Source organism: Caretta caretta, chromosome 6 (genome assembly GCF_965140235.1).
Source record: "Caretta caretta isolate rCarCar2 chromosome 6, rCarCar1.hap1, whole genome shotgun sequence".
Classification (NCBI taxonomy): domain Eukaryota; kingdom Metazoa; phylum Chordata; order Testudines; family Cheloniidae; genus Caretta; species Caretta caretta.
The window spans coordinates 24,196,434-24,215,113 of NC_134211.1; the positions used below are offsets into that span (position 1 = coordinate 24,196,434).

The 18,680-nt window shown below is 41.4% G+C and overlaps 1 protein-coding gene across 2 annotated transcripts in view; it reads left to right on the forward strand.

The window, feature by feature from the left end:
• The first annotated feature begins 671 nt into the window (after positions 1-671).
• The window catches only part of TNNT3 (troponin T3, fast skeletal type), a 48,436-nt gene continuing 30,427 nt past the window's right edge, over positions 672-18,680 (forward strand). The window contains exons 1-3 of one of the 2 annotated variants that reach the window (XM_075129325.1): positions 672-994; positions 8,032-8,066; positions 9,025-9,038. In XM_075129325.1, coding sequence (XP_074985426.1) covers positions 8,047-8,066; positions 9,025-9,038 — 34 coding nt within the window. In that variant the 5' untranslated portion in view covers positions 672-994; positions 8,032-8,046. The remainder of the gene's footprint in view (positions 995-8,031; positions 8,067-9,024; positions 9,039-18,680) is intronic. The other variant, XM_075129324.1, reaches the window with a different exon arrangement.

Below are 18,680 nucleotides of genomic sequence, written 5' to 3' on the forward strand. Positions count from 1 at the left end.
TTGAGTGCATCAACAAACCAAATCCTCCAAAGGGTTCTCTTTCAGTCTGTGTTTGTTCTTGTATCTCCAGTGCCTTTGGGTACCGCCTAATTCCCTCAAACTTTCCCAGATCTGGATGCAGCGATCAACCTGCCACGCTTCAATCTGTATAGGGAGAGGCCCTCATTTTAAAAGCCTTTTCTCATTACAGTGAAAGGCACTTGAAATATATCTCCAGGAGATGGTCAAACACCCGCACTCACTGTGTTTTAAAAAGACCCTACTCCTCTTTGACATGTCCCTAGTGTCAGCTCGAATCTTCTGCTCATTTCTTTCAACCCTCAGTGGTGTGCACACACCCACCCAAAACCCGCTTCTGATCTATTACACACCACTGAGTTCCTGCTGGGGGAAATGGGAGGAGTATCACACCGAAAGAGTGATATGTCTCCACATTTCCTTCCTGAATCCCAATTGTACCATGTAGCTCAAGCCTTTTAAACCTTTAGTGTAGCAAGAGAGAGGGTCTCTGCCAGGCCTAGCGGGTGGTGGATATTGCCAGTGCTGGGGGAGGGCCATGACTGACTGCTTTTAAATACCATGCACCACCTATCTCTGTGTTTCTATGAGAACTGCACTCCAGTGCATGAAGGAGAGCCTGTCGCTTCCTTGCCTTGGATACCCCTTTTTAAATGTTGCTTGCATGGTTGGGTTATAAATATAGAAACATAAGCCTACTGGGTTTTTTCTCCAAGCATGTCCCTCCCATCTTAGCATAATCTATGCAATTCCTCCAGCTGCTCCTATACTTGGTATGACCTTCTTTCCCTTCTCCTCCCCCCACTCCCTTGCTCCTTCCCTGCCTGACATTGCGGGCCTGGTGGCCAATCGGCTTCTCCAGAAGATCAAATGTCGCTATAACATGAGGACTTAATCACCTTGGGAAGTTTGCAGATCCTGCAGCCCGTCCCATTCGGCAGGGAACTCACCACTTCTCTCAGCTTTCCCCTCTCAGGTAAGAAGGAGATTAGGCAGGGGACATGTCTGTGTGAGTAGAGGAGGGACAGCAGACTGGACCCTTGGTCTAAATGGGGAACAGTAGGGGGGCCATGACGCTCGCTCATGAATAAGACTGAGCCTCAGAACCCTGGCATTCAGATGAAGGCACTAAGGAGGGCAGTGGACCTATTCTTTTTCTTATCTACTCAGAGGGGGATTTGTTGACCTTGTTTGAGGCTTGAGAATGTCCATGAAGATCTGGATTGTCTGGTATATAGCAGATATTCCTATGCATCGGGGGGGAAATCTCCACCTAAACTCAAGACCTTGTGGATGAGTACTAAGTGACATGGCATCTCCCATGACTTTGAGGTTGACAGGACTATTGAAGTGATGAAACAAAAAGTACATGTGCCAAAGACACTTTGTAAAGCCTGGGATGAGCTGACTGTTTAAAGCACTGCCAAGAGCTTTGTTTTGAACCCAACCCTGGAAGAAGGCAAAGGGCTGAGGCTGGGGGAGAGGGATATACGCAAAGAAGCGATGTGTATTGGTACATCTCATGGAGATGTCCAAAGGTAGGAAGGGTATCCGTAAAAACATGAAGCAGCTTGCTGCTTGGATAAGCCTAGTATTCAGTCTTAAAGGAGAAAAAGCGTGTGAGAGAAAAACATGAAGGACTCCCTCCTGATCCGTTAAAGAAATGTGTGTCTGTGTTGGGGGAGGTTAAATTAAAGATGTCACTAGGAGATTTTTTTTTGTTACACAAAGATAATGTGAGTTCGAAATGTCACGAAATACAGTAGCTGTCTCTCTGAGACCTGCCATCCAGGGGGGTGTCAAAATCAAAATAGTCCAGAAAAGGGGATTAAGATGGGAGGTGAGCGTGCTACAAAGACATGGTTTCTTACGTGTGCTTTCTGCCCTCCATGCCCACCCATGAGATAATTCTAACATCCCACATGCCTCATCCTGGCCAGGGATCTGTCGGCTAGGTGATCACATACAGCAGCAGTGGTTCAGTAATTGTATAGGGCAGCCGAAGAAACCCAAGAGCCAGCTTGGACACCAAAGAGGGCGTGGGACAATGGCGTAAGTTTCTAGCATCCCAGAAGAGTTGTCAGCTAACACTGGCTAGCAGATGCCATTTTGTGATGGGGGTAAACTGAGATGTATATTGAAATGGTCCGTGATGACATCCCAAAACTGAGGAGCGATGTAAAAAGTCCACATGTGCAGTGTGGCCCAAACCGCTTTTCTCATTGCTCTTCACCAGCTTGCTGGGTGAGTGAGTATTGCAGACTACTCTGCATTCCTTATACCTCCCCAGGGCCATGTGGGTTATTATTACACAGATGGCTCACTGGTGTGTTTTTCTCCTTCTGCAGTCATGCCTTAATTATCTCTGAAAGCTTGGGAGGCAGGGTGTTAGCGAACAGGGTGCCTTCCCTTTGGGTGCTGAGCATCTACATCATGGATCTAGTTGTGATGGCGACCAGTGGCTAAATTGTCAATTTGCTGTGTTGTGTGAATGCAGCTGTATGATGCCCCACTGTCGGTGACAAAGAGGGGTAAACCACACTGGTGCAAGTTACCTTTTACACCACTGCGGTGTGTCCTACTCTAGGGGTTTGCACTGCTGCAGCTTTACTGGCGTAAAACCCCAGGGTAGATAAGCCCTAGTACGGTGAAAGGATTGGTGGTTACAAAGGATTTGCCAGTGTTCCCATCCAGCGGGATGGGATGTGTGCAGGAATGGGAGATGAGGGGAACTTGGGGTTTCATTTCTCTTTTTCAGAGTCTTCTTATTCCTAGCAAACCCTGGCAGTGGAGTGAGATAGCCCAGAGGCACAAATGGATAGGATTAAGATTACTTAGACTGTAAACTCTTTGGGGCAGGGAGTATCATTTTGTTCTGTGTTTTTACAGTGCTTAGCACAATGGGGTCCTGGCCCAGGACAGGGGTTCCTACATTCTACTGCAATACAAGTCATAAATGATTGTGTTAAGATTGAACAGGATGGATCTTTCATGCTGGGTGTTGGTTTCTGGCCCCCAAAATAGAATCACTTTTATCTTCCAAAGCAGTGAATAGTTCAGAGAGGAAGAATTCCACCAAAGGAGGGAGGGAATGAAGGATGTACATAGAAAATGTTATTAGATGTGTCAGATTTACAGGAGCCCCTGCCAGGGAACTATACCCATCTGCTACTTGATAGATTGTACCCAGCCATCTCGCCTGACAGTTATTCCTGCCAGGTCTGGTCTTCTATGCATGTCCATTTTCTTTCTCCTCCTTTCTTTAATAATCTCGCTACTTTACATCCCTTTATGGCAGGCAGTGTCTGGCTAAGGAGCAAGAATGATTGATAGGAGGGTTATTTTCATAGACGGCCTCTGAAGAGCAGGGGAGTGAATTCAATCTGTCAGCTGGCAGATGGGTACATTCTCAGCTGTTAAGATGCTCCCTAGGAGATGGTAGCTGAGTTGTTTAAGACAAGAAGGAACTGATTTGGACCAAAAGGAACATATAGTTCAGAACAAGAGACATAGACAAGTTTGCTAGATAGAATCATGGTCCACCTTGTCCACTTTAATATGTCTAGGAACAGAATATTTACCCTTCACTTTGAGCCCATAATAATTTATGGGGCATCATTCACATAGGGTGTGAAATAAATATACTCATTTGGTGGTTCTGCTTTGTGAATGGTGAATGAAGCATGCATGTTCTTGACTTTAATTTCTGGAGGCCCCAGATATCAAGCCCTGAAGATCTTAAACAAACTTAGAAAGAAAACAATTTAGACCTTAAGCTCTTGAATTAAATGTGGAAAATAAACCTTGGCACTTGGGAAACTGGGTTTTAAAAGGCCGACTGATAATCAAAACAATCTGTTTCTGCATATGTTTAGATTTGTTTCCAAACAGTGGACATCAATAATAACAATAATTAATCGTCGTTATTTATTAACCCATAAACCTGAGTCAAAGTCGGGCCCCATTTTGCTGGATACTGTACAAATATAAAATAAAAGACAGTTTCTGTCTCAGAAACAAACAGTCTAAATTGCTGGTATTTTTGTTTTGTGATCTCTGTGTTCGGAAGTGTTATCCCCACTAGGGGCCTGATCCAAAGCCACTGGAGTCTTTCCATTGATTTCCATGAGCTTTGGATCGGGCCCCAGCTGCACAAGACATTGCTGTTTTGTATTTTGTTTTATTTATTTCATTCCATTTGCGTGTCCGTAAAGTTTCCCTTATTCATCGTTCTACTACATGAAGTAATTACGTGAATAATGCAGTGAAGCCAGTCGTGTAAAGTGATTTTGGCTCCCAATGGAAGTTTTGCCGTTGACTTTAATAGAAACTAGATAGGGCGCTCTATTCATTGAGAGCTATGAAGGGCCCAGTCATGCTGTCGTTTCTGAGGCAAGACCTTGATCCGCCTCACTGCAGGGGTGCGGGTTGCCTGGGCACGATCTCAGGATAAGACATTACATGTCAACTCATTTTGTTGGAATGAGTAAACCTGACAGTGTGTTTGGCAAATGATTGCCACACTCAGTGTCCACCAATGTGCTTCTGTCAGGTAACATTGGTCTCCATCTGGAAACCATGGATCTCCATCCCAGTGAGGCACACTCTAACCCCAACCCCTCCATAAGAACCATCGTTAAAAATAAAGGCAAGAATAACTGGTGAGGGGCACAAGATGGAAAATTCAATTCCAGATTCTGAATATCACAAGACTGTGGAATATTTGGAGCCAGGATTTTTGTGGATTTTTTTTTTTTTGGCCCAATGTAAACCTAAGGGCCATTTGTGAACTTTAGTTCTAGACCTAGGTTTGGATTTTGTAACCCCTTTAGGGTCTGGGGGTTTGGGGATCTGGGGCCTTGTTTTTAATCAATTCTGGTCCATCTCTGCATATTGCTTGCCTTCTTCTTTGTATTACTAATGATTATTTTTGTTATTCATGTATCTATTTACTAATTTTGCCTAGTTCCCAGAAGTCCCATCCAGTGTGGGGCCTCGTGCTAGACTGTACAAACAGATGGAAAGATGTGGTCCCTGCTCAGACAAGTCTAGTCATATTTTATAGCATGCTAATAGGTGCCTTGTAGAATCCCATTGGTTTCCTCAGCACTTAGACTGTCAACAAATATGGAAGAATCTATGGAAAAACCTGATATGTCCAAACCTCAGCAAGATGTCCTTAAAGGAGGACAGCTAAATGGCAACAGGATGAGCTCATTGTGGGAATCATTAAAAGAAAGACTTGCTTTGTGACCCAAAGACTCCGATTGTCTTCAACGGGCTTTGGCTCAGGTCCTTAAAGCAGGACAGTGTGTATTGCACTGCGTATTTTTCCTGGATTTGATCATAAAAATAAGTCAGCCCTTAAACACTCACATTATAAATGTGCATGAAGAACTGTCAAGGCCTCATTCTCCTCCCAAAATACACTACTGCAACTCGGTTGACTCCATTGAAATTGTATCGGTGAGAGTGAGTCTTTTAAAACATCTGTGTTATCTTCAGACTTTAAAAGAGAGAAATCCAGGTTTATACAGCACAGGCAGAGAAAAAGAGGAGAATTGTCCAAAATTTCCACAAACCCGTAGAGGATCATCTAGACTGGAAGGGTCCAATAGTAGGTCTTCTAGGCAGTTCCCCCTGGATCGCAGCAGGATTTGCTCTGTAATGGCTCTGCTGCCCCACTCTATAAAGCATGGTACTTATTCTTTATTTTTTATTTGTATCATGGTATTGCCTGGAGGCCCAAACTGAGAGTGAAACACCCATCTTGCTAGCCACTGTTCAAACACATAGTAAGAGACAGTCCCTGCCCTGAAGAGTTTATAATCTAAATAGATGCGGGAGAGGAGAAAGTAAATATGATTATGCCCATTATACAGATGAACAACGACGTGCAGAGATTAACTGACACAAGAAGACTGTGGCCATGCTGGGACCTGGGACGCCTACCCTAAGCAGAGTTTTGATGTCAAAAAAGGGAGAAGTGCCAGAGAACCTATGAAGTCCCCTAGGAATTGCTACGGATTTTTTGTGGAAGGTGCTTAGATGCTATGGTGATGGGCATCAGTATAAAACCAAAAAAAAAAAAAAATAGATAACAGATCCCAGAGCTCCTGGGTCCCAGTCCAGCCCCTTACCCAAGAGATCAGTCTTCCTTCCTAGTGGGAGATGAGCCTGGATTAGAGTCCTGGTTCCTTGTGCCTTGGGGGAGCTGGAGCCAGACCTGAGGTTATCAGACCCATCTCTAGTACTGATATATACAGGCACAAAATGTACCTGACTGATACAACTTTCAAGGAGTGTTTGGATGAAAGGGAACAAAGGAGTAAATGAACAGGAAGAGCGTTCCATCCTGATCAGAATATATATATACATGTAAGTCCTTTTGGGTGTTTACTCATGCTGTCCAACGTTATTGTTGGGAACTGGACAGGATCCCTTATACGGCAGGGCCAGTGCCTATGGGATTATTATACTCATCTGAAATAGAAACCTTCTGAGCTGCAGTTGTTCCTCTTGGACATAAATCAGTCCGCCTGCTCCTTCAAGACTCCTCTCATATATCGGCTAAGTAATGAAGTCATGAAAGCCAAGTCTTGGGTTTCTGGCGAGAAGGTGTCTTGCTTTCTAATTTAAGACCCATCATGGATTTAGAGGAAGGTTGAGTGAAAGGCCCCTTACCCTCTGGAGCTTCTATTCCCTCGCCCCATTGGCTTGAGGCAGCTATCTCCTTAAAAATAGCCATCTCTTCTTCATCTGCCTCTCTCTCTGCAGAGAGCAGTGTGTGGAATTAATAGTTCTGCAGTGTTCACAGGAAATGCTGGCTAAGTCATTCCCTCTGGTAAATCATAGGACTATAGGGTCAGCTCCTCAGCCAGTGTAAGTTGGCCTAGCTCTACTGCCGTCAATGGAACTACACCAATTTACACCACAGATTTGAGGTCCAGAAAAGATCAGCTGAGCCATCTGATCTGACCCCTGATTTTTTCAGGACTCCCTATGCTATATCTACCCCAGTCTATTGGTTATAGTGCTAGCTTGGGGCTCAGGAGGCCCAGATTCACTGCCCTGCTCTGCCACGGGCTTCGTGGGTGATGTTGTGCAAATCACTTTCTCTCTGTGCCTCTGTTCCAAGTCTGTAAAATAGGGATGATAGCACTGCCCAACCTCACAGGGATGTTGTGCAGTCACATACCTTAAAGAGGGTGAGACACTCAAATACTGCAGTGAGGGAGACCATAAAAGTAACATAGCGAGATCTGTTTCAGTACCTATCATATGAGGTGAATGTCTGCTGCAATAAATACTACAACCAGCCAAATAATATTAATCAAGCAGTCTCCTCTATGAATCAGGCCAGTTTCCGTACCCAAAATGAGTTACTGGATAATTTTTCACACGATTCAACTAGGCTTTCAAACCTGGTGCTACTTATTCAATAATTTATTTGACAGTTTTTTGGCATCAACCATCAAATAGCTCAGAGCCAATATTTTTGTACATTATTCTACCCGCTCCCATGTCTACTTGAATCTGATGGTCCTCTTACTTACTCTAGTATAAAATTCATTGAACTCTTTGGAGTGGCACCAGGGTCAAACAGCTGTCAAAGAAGAATCAGGATTAGAGTTGACCAATGGGGATGGCCCCGTTTCCAAACACCTCTGATGTTTTGAAAGCTTTGAAAAAACACCCAGATCCCAACCTGAACTCTTTGCAGCTCTCTGTGTCCGTGCTAATCATCTTTCCTACAAAGCTAAAGGGCTGTATCTTTTTAGATGACTCGTTTTTCCTTTCCTCTGTCCTTCTCATTTGATCTGACCGCCACTGAGCTCTATAGTTCCAAGAATGGTGGTAGTGGTGGGGATCTGCTGCTCTCTAGGGCATCAGCTGTCTTTCTTTTCAGCTTCAAACATCAGCACAACTGCTTCTGTCTTGGGTTTTTTTTGTTTTTTTTTTAAGGAGACCCTGTTATGAATAACTCACCTCTTGCTTTTCCCCTTCATCTAGAAACCCACTGCCAACATGTCTGACACCGAGGAAGTGTAAGTAGAAATAAATCTGTCTTCATGTTAATCCGTTCAGCTGGGCCATTTCAAGCCAATCTGGGGTTTCCCTGTGAAGATAAAAGATGAGGTCCCACAGCTGCAAGGACCAAGAGCTGCCCATTGAAGTCAATGGACAGAGTCTCACTGACTTCAGTGGGCACTTGATAAGGCACCAAGTGTCCAAATGCAACCTGCTCTTCTTGCACCTGCTCCAAACTCCCCTACCAGGGTATATCTGGAGCGGTAACACAAGTCGATGGAGTTGCTTGGCATATACACTGATGTAGCTTCAGAATGCAGCATCTGATGTATAGGGAGGGGGCACGTCAGGGTAGTAGTGGGTAGAAGTTTCCTATTAAACAGAAGTTAGACCTTGCAATGTGCCCCCAGGTAGGGTTGCATTATGGGGAGGGAGAACATCAGGCCTGGCCAGGGGACTCAAGTTCTGATGACTGAGGACCCTGAATCAGCCTGAAGCACCTTATGCAGCACTCGAGAATGAGCAATAAACATCCTCCTTGCACTGGAGACCCCAGGATTTAGGGAGCCCCTAACACTGCTGATTTGGGAACAGTCTGGCCTGGTCCAATCATTCAGAAACGGGCTTGGCCAATAAACCAATGACAACTTTTACTACCTACCACCCTTTCCTGCAAACACTTACCCACATGAGTAATTGGGATTACTAGTGTGTGTAATTTTACACACACAAGTAAGACTTTGCAAGCCTGACCATAATTGGTATTTTAAAAAATGTAGTAATTTTATTGACCTAAAAACAACTGCCCGGGGGGTGGGAAGGGAAGGGAAATCTATTTGTGTTTTAAATGTAAATGTGGCATCTTACTCAAATATGCAGTTTAAAGCAACACATTCACCTATTGTTAATGTAGAGTGGATGAAATATAAATTCAGTTTGATCAGACTCTCGCTTTCTGTCTCTCTCTTTTCACAGGGATCAGGTAGAGGGTAAGTCTTAAAGCTCCTTGTCTCTAATTCTTTAATCATCAGCCTGATGTGGTTTTAAACAGCCTTTTCTATTTTATTTTTCTGCTGCGTATTATTTTTCTTTTCTTTACTCTGGGTGAAGTCCCCAGCTGGCGTAAATGTGTGTATGTCGCTTCTTTGACTTCAGTAGAGCTATGCTGATACAGCTGGTATCTATCTATCTACAGATTCTGATACCCAGACTTATATTATGGAGCCCTTAACTCCATGAGTGGTCCAGTTGAGTTCAGTGGGACTGCTTGTAGACTAAGGGCTGCTCTGGAAGAATACTTGAATGTGGCTCATAATAAATATAAAATCCTTTATTATCCACCCAGTGGAGAATATATAAGTCAGCCCTTTAATGTGTTTGTTTACAGCAAATGTTTGGTTGGGTGTGGATGGATTTGTTTTATTTTTGTAGAGCTGCTGCCATCTGCTGGTGATTGTTTTTATTTGCAACCTCAGCCCCTGTGCATTTTGATTTTTTTCTTGCTGCTTTATTCTTATATACATTGGGCCTTCTGTGTTTTTTTTAACCTGCTAAAATGCTTGTAAGTCTCCATGCCCAGGATAAAATGTAATAATAATTTTATAATTTAATAATATTTCCCGCCCATCTTCTCTGTCACTTTTTAATTCTCTCTCTTTCAAGGTCACTTGATTCAATATTTATTTTTGTCATTTTTGGAATGATCTCTCAGCAGCCGTCTGTCTTGTGTTCCCCTTCCTGTGTGAGGTCAGAGATTCAAACGCAGGAGCTCCCTCAGAATATGTGCACCTACAGGGTGAAATATCTTGTATGTTTGTTATGACATTTGGCTGTATGTTCATGTTGATGGTGCCACCATCATACATGTTACAGGCTAACATGTCATTGGTTAATGAATCTAACTTTGCTTACTGTAGTGAAATGTTAGATTAAATGTGGTGGCCAGCAGTGTAGGGCCTGTGTTCATCTGTTATGATCCTTTTTCTCTGTGGTTTGAGTGAGGTAACTCATTAGTTCTCACTTTACCAGACATTCCCCATCAAACCGATACAATTTGCCAAAATTTCAATAAGGCCTTGATCCAAAGCTCACTGAAATCAGTGGAAGTCTCCCATTGACTTCAGTGGGTTTTGGATCAGACTGTAGCTGAGCAAAACTGTTCCTAGCATGAAATTTCGTAGCCATTTAATCACATTTTGGAACAGTTCAGCCATCATTTTTCTTTACATTGGCATCAGATGCCTTTTGCTTATAGCTGCAACTCAGGAAAGTGCTCAGCTGAAAATCCAAACTCGACATTTTCACTTTAAGTAGGTGACAGTTTTCAATTTGTCTTTCTTTGGATCTCTGCTATTGAATGTCCTCTTGAGCTGACTGTTGCTGTTAGATCCAATGACAGAATCGTTGCATTCATTGAAATGGTTCTGCATGTTTCACTCATGAAAGGGTATTTAGATGAAGCCACTGATTCTGCAATCCCCTATCTACGGAGTCTTGTATCAGAGTGTGAGAAACCCATCAAAGTTTTGTTCTGATGACATATATGCAACTTGATACCTGCTGGAAAACTTTGGCGGCTGGAGTTCTGTGAAGTCAAACAGAACCAGAATTCCCTGGACCTGGTTCTCATCTTGCTCACAACAATTTTACACCAGGAGACCTCAGTTGACTACTTTGGAGATACTCCTGATTTACACCAGTGTGAGCTGGATTAGAATCAGACCCTTCCTTTCCAACTTGCTCATGCAGTTTTAATTAAGCTCAGCACAATAAGCTCAATGCAATCAGCCTCTCAATAAAGTCAGTGATTATTTTTCTAACTTGACCATGGACTCTTAAATATGATTACACCAAGCCCCTTGGAAATCTTTATGCTCTTTATAAGGACAGGGCTCTTTGTTGTCACTGGCTTCTTATCACCAAGTCAACTTTTGCGATCTATGTGCTGGAATGCTCAGCCTTGTTGTTGATTTTGCTGCTTTTTTTTCTTTTTTAATTTCAATGCAGAGGAATACGAAGAAGAAGGTAACAAAAAACTGGAACGTAATTTCTCTTTCTGTGTCCCTTGACCCCACCTCTTTCCTTGCCTGTCAGGCACCTGTCTCTTTGTTACATGCCGCTAAAGGTGATCTGGAATGCTTGTTCACTAAATCAATCCAAACTGGTTTGGAGCCAAACATGTAGAGATGTGCCAGAGCTATGAAATTTAGAGCCAGGTATGAATTTTCCCATTATAGAATCATAGAACTATAGGACTGGAAGGGACCTTGAGAGATCATCTACTATATCTCCTTGTGTTAAGGCAGGACCAAGTACATTTAGGCTATCTCTGACAGGTTTTTGTCGAACCTGTTCTAAAAAGCCACAACCTCCCTTGGAAGCTTATTCCAGTTCTCAACTATCCTTAAAGTTAGCAAGTTTTTGTAAATATCTAATCTAAATCTCCCTTGCTGCAGATGAAGCCAATTACTTGTTGTTAGGGCTGACAAGCGATCAAAAAAATTAATTGCAATTAATCATGCGATTAAAAAAATTAATCGTAATTAATCGCACTGTTAATAATAGAATGCCATTTATTTAATTTAAATATTTTTGGATGTTCTCTACATTTTCAAATATATTGATTTCAATTACAACACAGAATACAGAGTGTACAGTGCTCCCGTTCTATTTATTTTCGATTACAAATATTTGCACTGTAAAAAAACAAAATAGTATTTTTCAATTCACCTCATACAAGTACTGCACTGCAATCTCTTTATCATGAAAGTTGAACTTACAAATGTAGAATTATATAAAAAAAATTGCATTCAAAAATAAAACAATGTAAAATTTTAGAGACTGCGAGTCCATTCAGTCCTACTTCTTGTTCAGCCAGTCACTCAGACAATCAAATTTGTTTACATTTGCAGGAGATAATGCTGCCCACTTCTTGTTTACAGTGTTACCTGAAAGTGAGAACAGGCATTCTCATGGCACTGTTGTAGCCGGCATCACAAGATATTTACGTGCCAGATGTGCTAAAGAATCATATGTCTTCATGCTTCAATCACCATTCCAGGGAACAAGCATCCATGCTGATGATGGGTTCTGCTTGATAACAATCCAAAGCAAAGCAGAGCAATGCATGTTCATTTTCATTATCTGAGTCAGATGCCACCAGCAGAAGGTTGATTTCCTTTTTTGATGGTTTGGGTTCTGTTGCTCTTTTAAGACTTCTGAGAGCATGCTCCATACCTCGTCCCTCTCAGATTTTTGGAGACACTTTTGATTCTTAAACCTTGGGTCGAGTGCTGTAGCCATCTTTAGAAATCTCACATTGGTACCTGCTTTGCATTTTATGAAATCTGCAGCGAAAGTGTTAATAAAATGAACAACATGTGCTGGGTCATAATCCGAGACTGCTATAACATGAAGTATATGGCAGAATGCGGGTAAACAGAGCCAGAGACATACAATTCTCCCCCAAGGAGTTCAGTCACAAATTTAAATAACACATTTTTTTAATGAGTGTCATCAGCATGGAAGCCAGTCCTCTGGAACGATGGCTGAAGCACAAAGAGGCATATGAATCTTTAGCGAATCTGGCACATAAATAACTTGCAATGCTGGCTATAACAGTGCCATGCAAATGCCTGTTCTTACTTTCAGATGACATTGTAAATAAGAAGCGGGCAGCATTATCTCCTGTAAATGTAAACACACTTGTTCAGCCAATTGCTAAGACAAACAAGAAGTAGAACTGAGTGGACTTGTAGGCTCTGAAGTTTTACATTGTTTTGTTTTGGAGTGCAGTTATGTAACAAAAAAAATCTACATTTGTAAGTTGCACTTTCACGACAAAGAGATTTTACTACAGTACTTGTATGAGGTGAATAGAAAAATACTATTTCTTTTGTTTATCATTTTTACAGTGAAAATATTTGTAATAAAAATAATATACTTTGATGTCAATTGCAACACAGAATACAATATATATGAAAATGTAGAAAAACATCCAAAATATTTAATAAATTTCAATTGGTATTCTATTGTTTAACAGTGCAATTAAAACTGTGATGAATAGCGATTAATTTTTTTAAATCACGATTAATTTTTTTGAGTTAACTGTGATTAATTGACAGCCCTACTTGTCTTACCTTCTGCTAGCCTGGAGAACAATTGATCCTTGTTCTTTTTATAACAGCCTTTAAATGTTTGAAGACTGTTACAAGGTGCCCCCTCAGGCTTCTTTTCTCAAGACTAAACATGTCCAGTTTTTAAAATTTTTCCTCAGAGTTCAGGTTTTCTGAAACTTTTATCACTTCTGTTGCTTTCCTCTGAACTGTCTCTAATTTGTCCACATTTTTCTCAAAGTGGATGGTGCCCAGAACTGGACACCATACTCCAGATGAGGTCTCATGGATGCCAAGTAGAATGGGACAAATACCTCCCTTGTCTTACAGATGACAGTCCTGTTAATGCACCCCAGAATTATATTAGAGTTTTTTTCAACTACATCACATTGACTAATATTCAATTTGTGATCCGCTATAACCCCAGATTCTTTTCCATAGTACTATTGTCTAGCCAATTCCCCATTTTGTAGTTGTGCATTTATTTTTTCTTCCTAAAAGTGTTGTACTTTACACTTGTCTTTACTGAATTTCATTTTGTTGCTTTCAGACCAATTCTCCAATTTGTCACGGTTAATTTGAATTCTAATTCTGTCCTCCAGAGTGCCAGCAACCCCTCCTAGCTTGGAGTCATCTGCAAATTTTATAAGTATACTCTTCACTCAATTATCCCAGTCATTACTGAAAATACTGACTTGTACCAGGCTCAGAACAGACGCAAGCAGACGCTAGTAGATATGTCCTCCCAGTCTGGACAGCAAACCATTGATAACTACACTTTGAGTACAGTCTTTCAACCACTTTTACACTCACTTTATATAATTTCATCTAGATCACATTATGCTGAGACAGAGTCTAGCTGAGCGGTTCAAAGCTGAATCTATATGGGGTCATCCCCTAAGTTCAGGGCTGTTCAAATTTGGGATTTGCATATGGAGCCTCCTCTACTAAAATACCACATATCCTGGGCCAAATACTGCAGTCCTTACTCAGGTAAATTGACATCAACAACATAACAAATATTTTGAAAAAAAAAATCTGAAAAATGTTTTCCTCCTTTACCTATCTGCTGAGATCAACTCACAATATGAGAATCTGTGCTTTCCCCTAAATGAGCTGATCACCTCAACAGTACATAAAGTGATGTAAGGAAAGCAAGTGCTGAAGATTCTTGTGTTCTTTCAGGCCTCAGGTGTGGCTAGCAATATATAAATAAATCACAAAAATTTCAGCTTAATTTGCTCTTTTCATTGAAATTCAAAATTTCAACAGGATATTTCATTGAAATTCAAACATGTTTTTGGTCTAGTGTCAACCTGAGGGACATCAGCAGCTGTTGCTAAGAGGAACACAAAAGCTGAAACTCAGAGCTGGGCAAGAATAAGTATTTTTGGGTCACCTTTAGCAGGCCAATGATTTGACAAGCTACTATAGAAATATAGGAGATTTGAAAAAAGATGGAGTGTGCAAGGCTCTCTTCTCCATGTTTTCCCAGAGCAATTTCTCTGGTAAGATTTTCCCCTATGTCAGGGAGAGGAAGATTACAGAGACATACCCCTATTGCCACTGCCCAGACATTGGCTAGAGCCATTCTGCATATTGCCTGCATGTAGCCAGCCTTCAAGTTAGGCAGCTGTGCTTCAAAACTGGCTTGCTTATTTTCTTCCAAAGAAGTTTGAATGCAAGGAAAGTGCCCCCTAGCCATTCACCCCCACCCAATTAAGTGAAATTTATTTTACACTCTATTTAGATAGATGTTAAAAACCTCCTGGGACAGAACTGAGGGCCAAATTCTGAGAAGTGCAGAAGTCTGTTGGACTTGCAGGTGCTTTTAGGATTTGACCCCAGTTCTTTAGCTTCCTCTGGTAAAGGTAGGCAGAAAACCCCTTTGGGAGATGGAGATATTTGTTCAGCGAGATTATGACACCAACTCTGGCTCAAAGGCTGCCAAGGGTTTTCTGAGGTAAGTCTTGTCCTTCCTTCTGTGCCATAATCACTCTCAGAGGTTTTGTGCACATTAGGCATTTTTTGTCCCAAATTTCCCAAATTGCTACAACCAGTTCATTTCCATCGGGGTAGTGACAGTGGAGGTTGCAAATGTAGACCGGGTGCTAGCATTATAAGGGCTGCATTGTGTAGATTTGCCCACAGCAGGACGAGACATCACGGTGCTAGAAACACCAGCAGCCGCCTGGAGCCCTGCCTGCACTAGCATGCCCAACATTGCTACCTGGATGGAACCTTCTCTCATGCTTGTGGCGTCTGCAGAGCAACGTTCTCCAGATGCAGCTGTAGACCCATAAGACAGTGCAAGGCCTCCTCTGTGACATAGTGGCTATCCTCCATTTCACATGGATGGAGCTGAAACAGTAGCAGTGGTAAGAGATTTTTTTTCACAAACAAGCCTCATGCGGACGCCCTCAAAAACTCAGAGCACCTCAGATGTCTTGCTGCCTCTAATATTCTGCTGCCTGATCTGCCCTGAGAGGCAGTGCCATCCTTGTACTGGAGAAGTAGCCAACAGAAAATCAGAGGCACGAACTGATGTGGGTGAAGGTGCCATTCATACTCCATGTTTATTCACTTCTTGTCAAACATGCAAAGAGAGAGATAAGGACGTTAATAATACAGGCAAGTATGCCCAGTAAAAAAGATTCTTCCTTGTCACCTTTGTACCCTTCTCCTTTCTCACCTAACTTTCTCCTTTTTTGATTTCAGAATTAAATATTAATAGGAAATTGATTTTTCCCCTCTTTAATCTGCATGCTCCTATGCTCTAAGCATGCTTTCTCTAACTCTTTTATGGTTTTCCAATTCATACCTTTGCTTGACCTTTGTTTTGCCCTCTTCCGAGGTAATTTGTTTCCTTTTCATATAACCTCTTTCTCTAACCCCTTTCCACCCCCAAGTCTTAGTTTGCAAGACTTCAAGGGTCTAATGATTTTCCGTTTTATTTTCCCATATGCTATTGCCTTTTTTGGTTTTGTTCTGTTGCCTTTTGTTCTGAAGACATTCAGTAGGACGGTATGTGACATGACTTCTGATTTCTTTCTCTTCAAATTTGGAAGAGGATTTTGTGTGAAGGAATCCTCAGATAGCAGAAGAGAAGGGACAGTAGAGAAAGAAACATTAACACTAAGGCCTGGCCCACACTGGGGGATGGGAGGGGGAAATCGATCTAAGTTACGCAATTTCAGCTACTTGAATAACGTAGCTGAAGTCGACGTACTTAGATCTACTTACCGTGGCGTCTTCACTGCGGTAGGTCGACAGCTGACACTGCCCCGTCAACTCCGCCTACACTTCTCACTTTGATGGAGTACCAGAGTTGACGGGAGAGTGCTCGGCAGTCGATATAACGCATCTTCATTAGACGTGATAGATCGACCCTCACTGGATTGATCGCTCCGGAAGTAAGTGTAGACATGCCCAACATGTCCAAGGCCATGGTCCATAGCCTATTGACATCAATGGAAAGACTCCCATTGATGTTAATGGTAGAGTTGATCGGAAAATGGGGTTTATTTCTGTGAAAAATGATGATGAAAACAACAACAAAAAATCATTTTCATCTAAAGTTTGACATTTTTGGTGAAAAATTAAAATATTTAGTCCAAAACCCAGTTTTTTTCATTGAAAAACTAAAATATTTCAATTTGGAAATACCATTGTGGTGCTCATGGGAGTTGTTGTTTGGGTGCTTCATTCTCCTGTATAGGCTGAGCTCCCTTATTGGACTAAATATCCTATGTTGCATCACAGTCTCCAATTGTGGTGAGGGCAGGCAGTTGTATCATGGGAATCCCTGGCTGTTGTGCATCATGGGAGATGTAGTCCAGCTGGGGAGCCTACACCATAGAGGAGAATGAGGACATAAGGAAAATAAATTACAAATCCCATGAGGCATCCTGCCAAGATATCTAAATCAAAGTATTTTGGGTTTCAGGCATTTGAGTTTTCAATTAAAAATAAAAAATGTTCTGTGGAAAGAAGACACTCTTTACAAAAATTTTCATTTAGTGGAAAAAAAAACAATTTTCTGTCAAAATTTTTTTTTGGGAACATATCAATCAGTTCTAATCTCAGAGGTTTTGGATCAAGTGACATCCTTGCAGATCCAAAAGTCCTATTTGCCTCAGTGGGAGTTTGGATCACACCAGAATCAGGCCTTTTATAATGGAACAAAGAAGTAAAATGAAATGTTAACATCCCATAATTATTAGACCTGCTTGAAATTTTCTGAAATTTTGAAATTTCAAGAATTTGTTGGCAATCTTTTTCCCACTTTTTTTGGTCAAAATTTTGAGGATAAATGTCTTTGAAAATTCAAAATTTAAAAAATATTGATCCAATTTTTAGCCAGTTGAGGAATGTAGAAAAAAAAATCATGAAAAACATTGTACAATCCCGTTTCATTTGGCCAAAATTTCATCAAAAATCCAATTGGGTAAAATTTCAACCAATTCTAATCTAATAATAATATCTATACCAATGTTACTGTTTTTTTCACCCAGCCATGTTTTCACACCCCAGTATCTTTTCAGCTCACCCTCAGCTTGCTCTTTCAGTTCCTATCAATTTTATTAATTCTCTCTCCCATGTCATAGCTTTTAAGTTCCTCTTTTCTTGCACCCACCCCATTAATTTAACAGAGTTCAAGGCTGTCTTAATCAGGTGTTTCTTTTTCTAATTTTCTTTTTGTCATTGCCTCTCATTCCATGATGCTTCGATCTGAAGAAGTTCATGAGGAAGGTATGTGAAACAACTTCTGAATGTATCTCTTTCCCTCAGCAGTGCTAGCATGCACAGGAATTCTTAAGAAGGTGGATGGAGACAAGAAAATGTTCCATTCGTGACAAATTATTACTCACACAGCATCATTTGCATTTAAAATGTTCCATCTGTACATTAATATATAAGCAATGATCACTGCATGTAAAAAGGCACTAAGCTTGGGGGAACATGTAAATGCTTTGAAAACCTCCATTTGTCAAAACGATACAGAGTCCTATCTTCCCTTTTTACCAGTTTTCCACTCGTGTAGCTCCACTGATTTCTCTGGACTTTCTCCTGTTGTACACTGGAGTGAAAAAGGAAGCAGGTTCTGTAGGCATATTGCGCCGTTAGTTATGTGTGTATGTCTCTCCCATTTGACAGCCTAATCCTCTCTTCTTTGGATGCTTAAATCTCCCACTGACTTCAGTGAGAGAATTGGGTGGATGAAAAATGCAGGGTTAGGTCCTTGATATGTGCCACATCGGAGCATCCCGGGATAACGTTTAGCCAAACATGTTTGTAGAATGCATTCTATTGCCTACCTAAGCATTCCTCTGTAAGGTTTTAGTCCAGCTGTGAAGCTTTCTACTAAATGTCAAAATTATGTAACTTTGCAGACTGTAAAGAGAAGGTTTTTTCTTTTTAAACCATAACGTTGCAAGGCTGTTGTAGCATATATAACTAAATGTATGTAGCTATGCTACACAGCAGAATGTAGGTCTTACAAAGTGGATTTAAGTA